This window comes from Phodopus roborovskii, unplaced genomic scaffold (genome assembly GCF_943737965.1).
Source record: "Phodopus roborovskii unplaced genomic scaffold, PHOROB, whole genome shotgun sequence".
Lineage (NCBI taxonomy): Eukaryota > Metazoa > Chordata > Mammalia > Rodentia > Cricetidae > Phodopus > Phodopus roborovskii.
The window spans coordinates 17,797,734-17,812,045 of NW_026126409.1; the positions used below are offsets into that span (position 1 = coordinate 17,797,734).

General features: G+C 40.0%; 1 protein-coding gene across 1 annotated transcript; it reads left to right on the top strand.

Moving 5' to 3' along the window:
- The first annotated feature begins 7,810 nt into the window (after positions 1 to 7,810).
- Positions 7,811 to 10,213, top strand: LOC127220479 (beta-defensin 12). The gene is made up of 3 exons (XM_051182334.1): positions 7,811 to 7,880; positions 8,211 to 8,252; positions 10,089 to 10,213. Exons 1-3 carry the CDS (start codon positions 7,811 to 7,813, stop codon positions 10,211 to 10,213), a joined length of 237 nt encoding a protein of 78 aa, XP_051038291.1.
- The last annotated feature ends 4,099 nt before the right edge of the window (positions 10,214 to 14,312 follow it).

Consider the following 14,312-nt stretch of genomic DNA (forward strand, 5'->3'; position numbering starts at 1 on the left):
TTGCATGTAACTTGATCCATGGTGCAATTTAACATTGTGGTTTCTATTTTCTTGTCTGGATGGTATACCTATTGGTGAAAGTACAGTGTTAAAATCACCCACCATTATTGTAGTGGACCTATCTGCCCTTAAAATCTTATAGTGTTCATCTTATGACACTGAGTGAATTAAAGTTCCATGCACATATATTTACAATATATATTTACAATCCTTATATCTTCTGGGTTGTATAACTAGATTGTTCCCATTATTAATATAGAGTGACTTTCTTTATCCCTCTAATTTTGTCTAAAATCTTTGTTGTCATGCTTGTCTTTTAGATAACAAACAATTGTATATTTCTTTTTAATCCAATAATTCTCTCTCTCTCTCTTTTAACCAAGGAGTTAACAATGCTAATGTATAGGGTTCCATTTGATAGGTATTTATTTATCCATATTAGATGTCTGCTGGCTTCTGAGTTATTGTAACCCTGTCTGAGTCTTTCCTATGTCTTTTAGCAAGAGTTGTTCTTTCCTGAAGCCTTGTGTTTGTGTGGCTCTTTCTTTTCCTGTAGTTCTGGCTTGGTGACTGAATTGCTTTGATATATGTTTATTGTGGAAGTTCTTCACATTTCCTTTGACTTTTACTGTTTAACCTTGCAAGACAGTGTAGTCTTTGTGGGTAGTTCTGTTGCTTTGGGGCTTGAACTACATCATTTCCTGCTCTCCCCAACCTTGCTGTTGCTGTTATTATTTATTCTGTTATCTGCCTTTGTAAGGATCTGAGCACTTTTCTCTCACACATTCAATATTCTTTCTAGTTCTGGTATTTTCAGTATGTTATGATTTGGATAGCTTCATTTCTGGCCATGACTATTTGAGTTCTAAAAGACTCATATGCTCAAATGCCATTTCTTTTCCCAGACTTAGGAGATTGTCTTCTATAATTTTATTGACTAAGTTTCTGTGCTTTTAGTCAACAGTTTGATTCTCTCTTCTCTACCACAGATTCACAGGTACCATTTCTTAATAATTTTCCATAGGCTTTTAATGTTGCACTAATGAATTTTTATTGTTAGCTAAATGTAGTAAATCTTCAACCTTGCCCTTGATCCCCAGTATCATTTCTTTTTTCCCAGGCTAACCTGTTAGTGATGCTTTGTACTGAACTTTTCATTTGATTTGTTGAACTTTCATTTCTATGATGTCTACTGTGTTGTTTTCTTGCTTTTTCAAAATCTCTATATTTCTGATGAATGTCTCACCTAACCTGTTGATATCCAACTCCAGGTTATGAATTCTCCTTTTCAAATTTTCTGTTTATTTGAATCTGAAGTGATTTTTTTTCATTTTTTACATTTATTTATTTATTTTACAACCTGTCCACAGTTTCCACTCCCTCCTCAACATTTCATTCTTGATGACTTAAGTTCTTCTGACTTTCCTTTTATTCTTATTAAAATAGTTCTTCTGTTTCTGAGGAGGATGCCGATTATCTCAGTCGGCTTAGGCTGAATTATACTGTGTAAGCAAAGGTATCTCAACTCCCAAATCCTAATAGCTTGCAACATTGGAGCTTCCTTCATTCATTCTTTCCTTCATTTCTTTCTTTCCTTTTTTTGGGGGGGGCAAGAGGAATGATCAGTTTATCACAATGTAAACGGTGCTGACATCAAGTGGTTGTTCTCCACTTTTTTTAAATTATATTTTCTTATCTTACATATCCAACCACAGTTCCCCCTTCCACTCCTCTTGATCCCTCCCCCGCTTCCCCCCAACCCAGTCTCTGTCCACTCCTAAAGGGTAAGACCTTCCATGAGGAGTCAACAAACCTGGCACGTTACATTGAGGCAGGACCAAGCCCATCCCTGCTGCATTAAGGCAGAGCAAGGCAACCCACCATAAGGAATAGCCTTCCAAAAAACCCAGCTCATGAACCAGTGACAAATTCTGGTCACACTGCCAGAGCTCCTCAAAACATATCAAGCTACACAACTGTTGCCCACATGCAGAGGGCCCGGCTTGGTCCCATGCAGGCTCTACAACTGTCAGGAGTTCATGAATCCTCCCAAGCTTGGTTCAGCTGTCTCTGTAGATTTCCCCTTGTTCTTGACCCTGTCCCCTTGCTCATATACTCTCTCCTCCCTCTATTCTTCCGGACTCCCAGAACTTGGCCTGATGCTTGGCTGTGGATCTCTGCATCTGCTTCCATCAATCTGAAGTGAATTTATCAATCATTTTTAAAAGTAGATTTGAGATTTAGACTCTGCTGTTTGAACCATCTCTATGTTTGAATTTAACCACTTTAGAGTTTTGAGCTTTTAGAGGACTCATGCTTCCTGCCTTTTCATATTCCTCATGCTTCTAACTTGTGTATTGTTGGGATGAGGATCAACTCTATCTTTTATTTGGGGGTCATGTTTGTGAATGGTTTTCTCTTTAGAGCTTAATCCATAGTATCACTCAGGTGAAAACAAACAGCCATAACAGCAATAATGTCAAAACATACTAGATAGAAAAATACAATTAGAGTGAACTAAAGTCAACTATTATATTACTGATAATCATGGAAAATAACTGGCATCATAGAAGTGGGCTGTTTCCTATTTTCTCTATATACCCTCTCTATTTCTACATGGTTCTTGGTTGTTGTATCACCTTTTTTGGACAATGGCCTCACCACAAAAGTATAGAAATAAGCAAGCATAGAGGGACCATAAAGTTTAGATAGCCATTCTTGGCCTTCTGAAAGAAGGAGCTGACAAAATGAAGAAAAGCAGTCATTTATTTTCACTGAAGTATCTGCTTCAAGCAGATGTCACAGCAAGAAGACAAAGCTATGTCATTTTTGATCTTCTATGTACCCAAGTCTTCAGCTGAGTCATTGGTTCTGATTCCACATGGCTGGACTATCACACAGCACTTCAGAGTCTTCTGACAGAGAGCAGTAAGTTCTTCATTCTTCTGACAATAATTTGTGCATCTCCCATTTAGCTTGCTGCATTTCTCATCAAAGAATGCATTCTTGGCTACACAAAATAAGAAATCCCCCCAGATTAATCCTTTTCCAATGTGGCTAATTATTAGCTGTTATTGGTATATGACATCAGTAATAGTTTCTTTGCAACCTGTGACTTAGTTCCTTAGTCCTCCAGCAGATAAGTTACAAGCAGAAACATTTTCTATGTGATATCTCTGTCTTTTGTCACACAAAGTGAAAGAGCAGAAAGAACTAGCTAATACCCAATTTTGATTAGGACTTTGGAAGACAGAAGCTGACATCATTTTATAAAAATATACCAGAAAAAAAGATATCAACTCATAAATACTTTCACAACCAGGAACTTCCCTAACATATTTTCAAAGATTGCTACTCTATAAATGTAGAGAGCAGAACCTGAGTATGGAGAATGGCTCAAGACTAGTATTAAAAGTGATTATTTATATATACATATAATCGTCTTTGTTCATGAGTTTCTAATGGGCTATCACAATACTCAAGTAGAGAAAGACATCTGATTTCTCATTCACATACTACCAAGATGCCACTGTAAAAGTCAGACACTTGAGGGGAAGTAGGGGGGGGGTAGTTGAGACAAGCTCCCTGTGACTGATACTCATTATTTTTCAGTAAATTCCAGTCCTTGAATTAGCACCTTGTCCATAGCATTCACAAGAACAGACCACTGCAGATTAAGGAAGACAATACATCTTTCCAGGATCAATATCTCTAGAGTTGCTGGCTTGAAGTATGTGCAGTGGAGCTATTCAATGTATAGACATTTCATTTGATATGAAGCTAATAATTCAAATTCATGCAAAACCCAGGTGGTGACTGCTTTCAGACATACTAGCCATTAACTGCTGTGAGAATATTAGTTCAGAAGTATAAGAATCCCACATTTCAAAGTCCCTTGAACTCTGACTTTCACTGCAGTATTCAATACTTTCTCTGCTCTCCTAACATAGTAAGACTATGTCAGATTAGAGGTTCAGGACCTTACTCTTCCAAGAGTCTTTGTAGCACATCCAACTCACAGTGATGAACTAGCAGGTTTTTTTTTGGGGGGGGGGACATCTTTACCTGTAGTTTTCTAGTGGTTCAAATGGAGTTTCTGCATGTGTGATGCATTTGGTATGATAGATAATTTTATACTGTATAACCTTGCATTATGGTACACATGAGTGGTCTTAATATCTCTCATCAGCCTCTAATGTTCACATCAGTGCTAGGAGGATGCATAGATACACCACTTGTTCATTAAAGGTCTAGATACCCATAGCCTGGTGCAGAATCCACTCACATAGATTTGTCACAACACTGACCAGGGGTACATACAAAATGGTGAGCAACATAGACGGACTAGTCAAAGTTAGACTCACTTTGACTCCCAAAAGTCCCTTTATTTAGCTCCCTGGAATCTTGCCTTGATTTTGGAGAGTATACAGTTACATCTTTTCAAACTTGCCAGAAATGTAAGAAGGCACAGAGAGATATAATTGTGAAGGATAGCCCACACAGCTCTCACTGTGCAAAACAAGGTACTGTTACTCCTTTACCTATATGTTCCTGAAAAGAAAGAACCCTCACCCACCCAAGTCTCTGTTGCCATGCATATACAAACAAAAAATAAAATACCTCTGAATATCAATAAATTAAAATTAGAACAATTTTTTTCTTAAAGGCACTGGCTTTGGAGAAATAAATACATTTTATTATTTGGAGTCTACAACACAACATCTATCTTTAGATATGTAGTTAACAAATGGCAGTCTCCAATGTGTTCTTTTGCCTGATGCCATGATAGACATAGATATGTGACTACATATCTTTCTTTTTCCATATCTTTCCTTTTCTATCTCTTTTTGACCTATTTTATTCTATATTTAAAACATGTTTTAAAAATCCACTTTTTTTCTTAATTCCCTCTTTAATTTTTTGTTCATCATTTTTAACAAGCATAAATCCAGGCATGAAAAAGCATTTTTCTTGATTTCCTTTAACTTATGACTACGTTTCGTAGATACTAATGGAAAATGCAATGTATGAGTACATGGCTATTGATGAATAGGTGATTCATTGTAGGAAAGTTACCTTCTGCAACACCTGTTCTCTTTCAAGACCAACAGACCAAAGGTATCCTTACATCCTAGGATTGATCACACCTGGGCATTTGCAGGATAGACCTTGTGTCTGGGCCAGAATTTCAGATCACCCTCCATATAAAGATGCTCATTTTCTTTACCTGGGGACAGAAAGAAGAGAAGTGCAAAGAGAAAGAAGAATGCCTTCATGGCCTGGAGGGCAGTGAGGGGTCAGCACAATGTCCTTGGGAAAGGACAGCAACACCCACCTTTATACATTTCTCCAGACTGGAGGGACTTGATCAGTGAAGCTTGTCAGAATGAGTGAATCCACATCCTGCTACACAGAGACTAGCTGCCTCAGTGGGTGTCACTCAACCTTCAGTTTGTTGTTGTTTTTCTGGTTCAGGAAAGTTCCCCAAAAGGAGAATTGGCATGGGAAGAGAACAGAGGTGGGCAGAGATGGATGAGTGGGTTCAGATGTTGTGGGAGAAGAATCTGGAGTCCAGTCATTTGTATTACTAATACTGACTGTGTTCCTTAATGCCTTCAGCTCTCAGGTGTAGTGTGAGTGTAAGTATATGACATTATTTCAGTTATGAACTGGTGCACTGTGGTCAGGTGGAACCTGAACTCCAGATTAAGTCTTTTCAAGCTGTTCATACTAGGCAGAGAGCTTGACCTAATCATGTGCTCCATTATTTGTTTTTTAAACCCTGGACTTTGCCAGATGGGAGACAGGGGTTCTCTGTCTAACAGTCCTGTTTGTTCTGGAACTTGCTTTGTAGACCAGGCTGGACTCAAACTCACTGAGATCCACCTGCCTCTGCTTCCCAAGTGCTGGAATTAAAGGCGTGCACCACTACCCTGCTGCACCATCTCACTTTATCTGAGGGGTTTTTCTTTGTTTTATTCTTTCTTTTTAAAATTTCACACAACATTTTTGATCATATTTTTTCCTCTCCCATAACTCCTCCCAGATCCTCCCCACTACCTACCTGACTTCACATTTTTTGATTTGTGTTGGTCAACTACCCTAACAATAAGGCATGTCTTGGAGTGTGGTTGATATACCCAACATCACTCCAGTGACAAAAACTGGCTTTCCCTGCCCCAGGGGCTATCATTTACAAATAAATAGCTTCTTGTCTAGGTCTAAGATTTGTGCCCACTTCCTCTTTAATATGCTGGAGCTTTATTTGGCTTAAACCAATGCTGGTCTTGTGCATGATATCAATCTCTGTGAGTTCATATGGGCATCTGCCTTATACTGTCTGAAACAATTCCTTTAAAATTTGTCTACTACTCCTAGAGCTGACAATCTTTCAGCCTCCTTTCCCACATAGATCCCTGAATCTTGTGTGGAGAAGTGTGATAAAAAAAATATCCCATTAAGGACTGGCAGCTCTAAAGTCTGTCATTCTTTGCACAATGTCTAGTTGTGGCAAGAGTTGAGTGATGTTCTGATCTCTGAGTATAGAAGATGTCATTAGGCATCATATTACTATGTTCAGTTAGCGGAGTAGTTGTTTAAAGTTATATCGAAATACAAACATAATAGTGATAAGAGTAATAATCAATATTCTGCTAAACACTCCTATGCCATGCTTATATTCTCAAATACCCCATGAGGCTTATATCTGAATACTAACTCAATTTTAAGGATAAGGAAATTGGGGTATGAAAAATTACCATCCTATTCAAGGTGGTCTACTTGGTAGGTAACTTTCTAACTATATAGTCTACATTTCGTGTGTGTGTGTGTGTGTGTGTGTGTGTGTGTGTGTGTGTGTGTGTAAAGGGAGAGGAAGAGAAAGTGAGGCCCTGAGAATTGAATGTAAGGCTTTGTGTGTGCTAGGCAAAACCTTTACTACAGCCCTGTTTTTACTTTTTTTAGACAAAATCTCACCAAAGCTACACGGGCTGAATTCATTGACTAGCCCAGGCAGGCTGTTAGCTTGTGATGCTCCTACCTCAGTCTTTGGAGTACCTGGTTTACAATCCCATGACTCCAGGCCTACCTCTGCCCCCAAGAGTGAGGACCAGCACATCATGGAGCTATAAGCATGAAGGTGGCAGAAGCAGGACACAGTTTGGGGAGCTGACATGAGTGACATGAATATTCCTTTGATAACCACGTTTTTAATTACTAAAAGTTGCTGGGGTTCTGGTCTGTGATGTGATTTCTGACAGGCTCAGAATTCAAAGCTAACTTAGCAAAATACCTGTTATTCCTCATATTCTCCTGAAACATTTACAAATACAGCAACGAGAAGGAGGAGGGTAAGTGTGAATATGTGTGGCTTGCCTTCTAGTCCCCACCAGAGTTCTGTAAGCAGCATGAACATTCAAAGTACTTCTGTGTTGAGATCATACCAGATGCCCAGGACATGCTGCAAAGACAAAAATGTGCCTTGGTCCTTAGGAAAATATGGGTAACTATGGAGGCTCTCTGCCTAGATTCCCTGTGGTAGAAGCATGCATAGCCTTGTGTTCTACTAGCCTTGAACAAATGTCTACTCCATTCACAGGCTGGTCAGGTGTTGGTGAATAAGGATTTTCAGGCTCCAAGGTCTTAACCCACTGCTCCAGCTCTTGATCCCAGCAAATGGAGCATGTAATTGTACTTTCTTTATCGATTCACTTCACTGACCATGAACACAGCCAATACTATCAAGTATAAATGCTTTCTTGCCCCCTCCAAGAAATCCTGATCCTGTGTTCTGAAGCATCTTCCCTCAAACATGGCCCTGAACAGAGAGGTGTTTTATTTTGGGTTTGCTTTGTTCTTCATTGCAGTCCAGTTGCCATCAGGTAAATAAAAGCTGATGGGATTTTGATGGGGAGATGGGGGCATATCATGAAACTCAGTGGCTCTTCTATGTATCACCATGAAATTGAGGGTAAATCTCTTCCCAAAGATTTACCAAGAGCTACCTGAATAGAGCTTTAATTTTTATTTTATTTTTGTTTTGGGCATTAGTTGTCCTGGCTCAGGAGTGCTGGTCTTGAGAATCAAATAAAGATGGCAGCCATAACATCAGTAGTCCCTCATGAACCATGTCACATGTAGGAGAAGCTTTATATAGTGTCGTTTCTTGCTTTAACATTCTTTCCTAAAATGATTTTTTGTTTTAACTTTAGGGTCCTGGGCAGGACTTGAGTATTCCCAGTCATTTCCAGGAGGTAAATTATATCCCTTGCCTGTACTTTCTCCTTTTCTCTTGGGGATGCAGGCCTACCTAGCTATCTTTGACTGATGAAGCCAAGAAGGGGAGTAATTATGACAGTACTGAGTTCTGGTTTATTGGCTTCATCCTCTCTTACTCCATGATCATATTTGAATTTTTCCATTGACTTTCCCATTAATTTATGGTGTTTAGGTTCAACCTCATCCCCAACAATTAGCACTACCCAGAGATCACAGCTTCCCTTATCTTAAAACCTAAATTGAATGAGGTCTGAACAGATGCATGATGCTGGACTCAAGAGGATCAAGTAGAATGGTGATAAGTCACCTTTGTTATAGAGAAGTGTTTATAATGGTTAGCCACAAGCTTTGGGTGTGTACAGGAGTTTCTCTTACATGGGAAGATAACACAATGTTAACACAAAATAAATATTAAAATATTCTTGGAAGGCTGGAGAAATGGCTCACTGGTTAAGAAAGCTTGCTGTGTAACCATAAGGACTCAAATTTTAATTCCAGCACCTCCACAGTCTTGCTTGCGCCTGTAAACCCAGCACTGTGGGTACAGGGCTAGGAGGTTCAATAGAACTTTTATATCTGTCAGCCTAGCTAGAAAATGAGATAAGATTCAAAGAGAGACCCTGCTTCAAAGGACTACATCAGAGAGTGATAGAAGGGAGGGGATACTCAATGCTTTCTTCCTACTTCTATGTATGCATACATGTGGGTGCATGTACCTGCACATACATGTACATATGTACCAAACACATAACTCCACTCTCCTCCCCACACATACTCACTCACATAATAATAATAATAATAATAATAATAATAATAATAATAATAATAATACATTGAATAGATTCAGGCACTATTCCAGAGTGACAAATATGGAAGTTGTGGAGTAATAACTTCTCCAGGCCTTAACACACACACACATGGATTATGCCATATAATCATTAAAGCACCTTTACAAGTGAGTATTCTACAGCACAAACTTTACCACACAGTTAATTTGTTTGACCACTAAACAAATTAAAAAGGTGCACAGGTATTTCTAGTATGTCCCTCAGCTGAATAGGGCTAGGTAAATTAAGAAACTTATTGAAAACACACAGCCATTACTAGGCCCTAACAAGAACTGAGACTAAAATTCTTCATTCCAGCTTCAAGGATTTGAAACCACAAGCTGGTCCTCTGATTTTCTTCTAGTAAATCTTCAGTAGTATCTTCAGTGTATTAAATAGTTCTGAAAAATAAGTATTACACTGTCACTTATTATATTGGGACCATGAACACCTGGGGACAATAAGGACCTGGGGAACATGGATGATGGTTGTTTCTTGTTTTGAACTCTTTTCAGCTCCACATGATGGTAAGCAGAAGCTATGGGGTAGTTCTTTCCTTATATGGTGTGTGTGTGTGTGTGTGTGTGTGTGTGTGTGTGTGTGTGTGTGTGTGTGTGCGCGCGCGCGCACGCGCGTGCGCGTACGTGGGCACACACATATGCAAGTGCATGTGCTTTCGTGTGTATGTGCATGTGTGTATTTAGATGTGTGGAGGCCAGAGGTGGAACTTAAACATCACTCAGTTTCTGAGAACCAACTGTTTCTGCCTCCCCAGCTGGTATCCAGGCCAGGACCAGACTTAGGTCCCCATGCTCACACAACAAATACTTGACCAACTGAGAGATCCCCGAAGCCTCTGAGCTAATTCTAGAAAATGCTCACTGTGACCATATGTGCAAACCTTGTGTGTTTAGGTGGCCTTAAATATTCTTCCCATCCCCCAAAAGTCCCAGCAAACATCTCAGCAGCTTTTTCCTGGCACAGGTGAATTTGCTGTGTGTGAGACCTGCAGGCTCGGTCGGGGAAAATGCAGGAGGGTGTGCCTGGATAATGAGAAGATTGCAGGGAAGTGCAAGCTGAACTTCTTCTGCTGTCGGGAGAGGATCTGAGCACACCGACGAATGCCCTTTGGGCCTTAGACCCATACTGAGTGGATGTCCAAGGCCAGTTCTGTGGCTTAACTGGGTCACAGTGAGTTCAGATCAGTCTCCCTCTCACCTCACTTTTGTTTCTGTGTTTCATTTTAATTTTAAGATCATAAAAAGTCAAAACAGCAATGAATGCCTTCTACTCAATCAGCCACTACTTTACATTTCCAGAATACTTATAAGTTATAAATCTGCACTCCAGGATTTTCCCATATGGCTCAGGATCACCTCAGAGATCGACTTTATCATTCTTACTTGTGTTTGAAGAAATTGAGATGCAGGAAGGGAAACTGCCTAAGGGAAACTGGAGCTGAGAGACAAGGGGTAGTGTGTACAACCACCTCATCCTGGGCATCTCAAACATACTAATTATTACGACATTGACAGGCAAATGAAAGTGCCATATTCCTCTGTGTTGATGGCATTACGGTCCCATAGAATATTCTTGATGAGGAAATGTATTATTATGCACTGATATAACAATTACGATGTTATAACAATTATGATGTATTTTTAAAACAACTCCCATCTACTCTGTTAATGCCTATGGTACTGAATTTGCATTGTTCTTTTTGCCTACAAAAGAAAATGGCTAAAGATTCAGTAAAATACTCAATTACACAGGGTGTATGCAGATGATAAACTGTAACCTTTGCCTTGTAAAATACAATTTGTACTATCAAAAACTAAAGTTTAGAACTATCCACCATGGCGCTTATACTTGATCGGTTTTATTGGGGCTGTGTGAACCTGGGTAGTGTTCTGCTCAGTGTATCTTGTACTTAGATTCTTCTCTTGTTCATTCCACCCTGGCTCTGAAATATCAGCACTAGTCTCTACAAACTCCATCCACATTGGGCTGGCTTCATTCAATACCACCTGCTGGGAAAATGGCAGATGGGAATAGAAACAGGGATATTGCCAAAGGCTTCATTTCCCATGTTAAAGCTACCATTTTTCTGTCAACTGTCACCAGGCACTCCCACAGAAGATACAGCTCCTACAAGCCAGCACCTAGGACATACAGCAAGACTTGTGTTTCCTATGGCTCATAAAAATATCACACATGAGTTCATTGACTATTTTCCTAAGGGGAAATAGCTAAGGATGTGGCCTGTGATGGAAAGAACTTACAATAAAAGGGTTTTAGCATAAAATATCTGGGAGTCGGGTAGGAGTTTGATGAATTCATAAAAGGACAATCAGAAAGACTTTCAACCATTTGGGAAACTGCTCACTGCTTTGGAGAGTCCATCAGCCTTGTGATAACATGCAAATGTTCCTCTAAAAATTATGCATGCCTCAAAATACTATTGCTATTTATTTTGTAGTGTAATATCACAGTGTGATGTTAGCAGCTTAAAATGGTGCATGCTATCTCAACCTGTCTCCGGTTAGACATCTGGGTCTGGTATAGCTGGTTCCTCTGCTCAGGGGTTCATGAAACTGACAGCTAAAAGCATTGACTCAAAGGCAAAGGTCTTCCAAAGGCACAGTCAAGGATCAACCTCAGCCATTCTAGTAACTGGAGACCCCTTAGTGTGCCCTGCTCACAGCTATCTCTGTTCTAGTTAGTCTCATCCTTCAAGACTAGCAAGAGGGGTTCTCACTTCACAACTCCTCGACTTATTTTTACAAAAACAAAATTAAAAACATGAGGGTGAGGAAATTAGGCTGTTTACTATTGAAAATAAATTGATGTTAACACCAAAGGAATTGTGTATGAACTACATTAATAATAATCCAAAAGGCAACCACTTATAACAACTAAAATGTATAGCAAATAAAATGGAGGAGGAGAAAGGAACACCACCACAACCTTCAGTAGACAAATGGTAAAAATGATATTATACTACTTCACTGATTATTACATTAAGAGAAAATAAATTAACCATCCCAGTTAGAGATTAAAAGGATGGGTTTTTAAAATATTAAAGCCTAAATTGCATTTTTAAAAACCCACATTCAAAGAAACATATTGGAAACAAATGCTAAGAAAATGGCATATAAAACAGACTTTAACAAAAAAAAGAAAAAGAAAGAAAAGAAAAACAAAATAAATAACAAACTTGTTACTACAGACAAAGGTGATATACAATATTAAAAATATATGCCCCTAACAGCAGAACCCTACAATATATGAAGGGAACATTGACACTCCCCAGGACTCTAATGTCCAGTCTTTCCTGAGATTCAATGAAAACTCTCAGCTTGAACATCTACAAACATCAAAAAGATCAAGAGACATGCTCCCAATATACAACACCACAGAGAAAACATTTCTATTCCAAAAGGGATCGTGCTGATTGAAAAGTCCCTGCATCCTGATAAGCCTCTCCACTGGTGCAGCAATCTAAATTAGACCAAATCAAACTGAATTAGAAAAGCCCACATGTAATGGATACAACTATCCCAGATGGCCTTCCAGCCTCCCAGAGAGCAAACAGGAGAGACCAGAAAACCACAAGTCTATTTTCTGGGTGGAGCAGGCAGTTTAGTGGGAATGGTCTTGAGTATCTCTGGGGGAGTGGTTCATCATTTGTTGGGTTTTCTGACATGCAACAGGGTTTGGAAGGAGATAGGGGAGGGTAGAACTTCCACCATAACATCCCAGACTCTGGGTATATGGATGCCAGAGGCTGGGGTGAAGCTTCTACCATAATACCAATAGCAAGGAAGATATACCAAAATCCAGCCTTGCAAACACTAAAGCCCTGTGCCCGTCATCTGGGGTATGAAGTGACATGATGTCAACTCCAGAGGGTCTGGGTAGCCCTGTTCATCTCCTGCAGCACACGTGGCTTCTTTTAGACTGACCCACTTGGTGAGTGCAGCTTTTCTTGTCGGAGTTCCAGCATTCTTTGAATTTCTGGGGTCTCAGCTTCACTTCCAGAGCTTTGCACAAAGCCACAAATCTCTGCAGGGAATTCAATCCTGTGCCTCCCAGGCTTTTCTCTAGCACCTTGGCAAAAATCTCCACAGCTTCATTAGTCTTGCATTTGCCAAAGCAACAAAACATAGATGATATAAGTTCTGCTGCCAACTCCAGAAGTCACTAGCCCTTGGACTGTGGCTGCAACAAGCTGTAAGAGCTTGCACAACTGGACCTGGAGGAAGTTTCCCTAAACAACCTCTTCACAGAAAGGGCTCTTCCAAGTGCTTTTCCACCTGGGGACCCTCAGTGGGAAGAAATCTCACCCTCAAGACACCTCCCCTGCTTTGCCAATGCATAGTACTTAGTGTCACTTTAATGACACCAGTCTTACTCAGGAAATGGAAAGGAAGTGACAGCTGAGTTCAAGAGGAAACCCTGGATCTTAGAGAAGGTACATGAAAGAGGGCAAGCCTCTGGGCCTGAAGTGGGTGATTGGAGCTGTAAGCATCTCCTTTTCTGGCTTTTCCCCTCGTAAAGCCTGGAACAGGGTCACCACCGGAGAGTAGGTAGGCTGAACGGTGAGAAGAGAGCATGGGTTAGTCTCTCTCTTTTGCTGTCACACAACAACTGGTCCAGGTACTCTATCAGCAAATGTTCATTTCATTCACAGGCTGAAGTCCAAGTTCAGGCGACCTCATGTGCTCAGCTGTAGACAGGGTCTCCCAGGCTGTGTCGAATCATGGTGATGGCATCCTGGAAGAGGAACATGGCTGAGAGCAGAAGACATGCTGTGCCACATGAAAACAAGGAGCCAGAGAGCAGGGGAGGGGGGTATTTTTATTATTTCATAATAAATTCTGGCTATGGGTTTTACTTTTGTTTTGCTGGGACAGAATCTTAGTATGAGATCCAGTTGGGCTGGGACTCAGTTTGTAGCCCAACCTGGCCTGAAACTCTCTGCCTCCAATTCCTGAAGCACCACAGCAGGATTTTAAGCCCTATTTTTTAAAAGTTCCATCATATCTCACACTGAGGGCCAAGACTTATGCATTAAGAATCACAGGTGACTCTGTACTTATCTAGACATTTCCTTCCCCCTAAGTATACCTGACTTCATTGCATCTTTTGAATCCTTTCGGCAGCTCAGCATTTCCCATAAATTAATTTATTATTAGTGTGAGAATT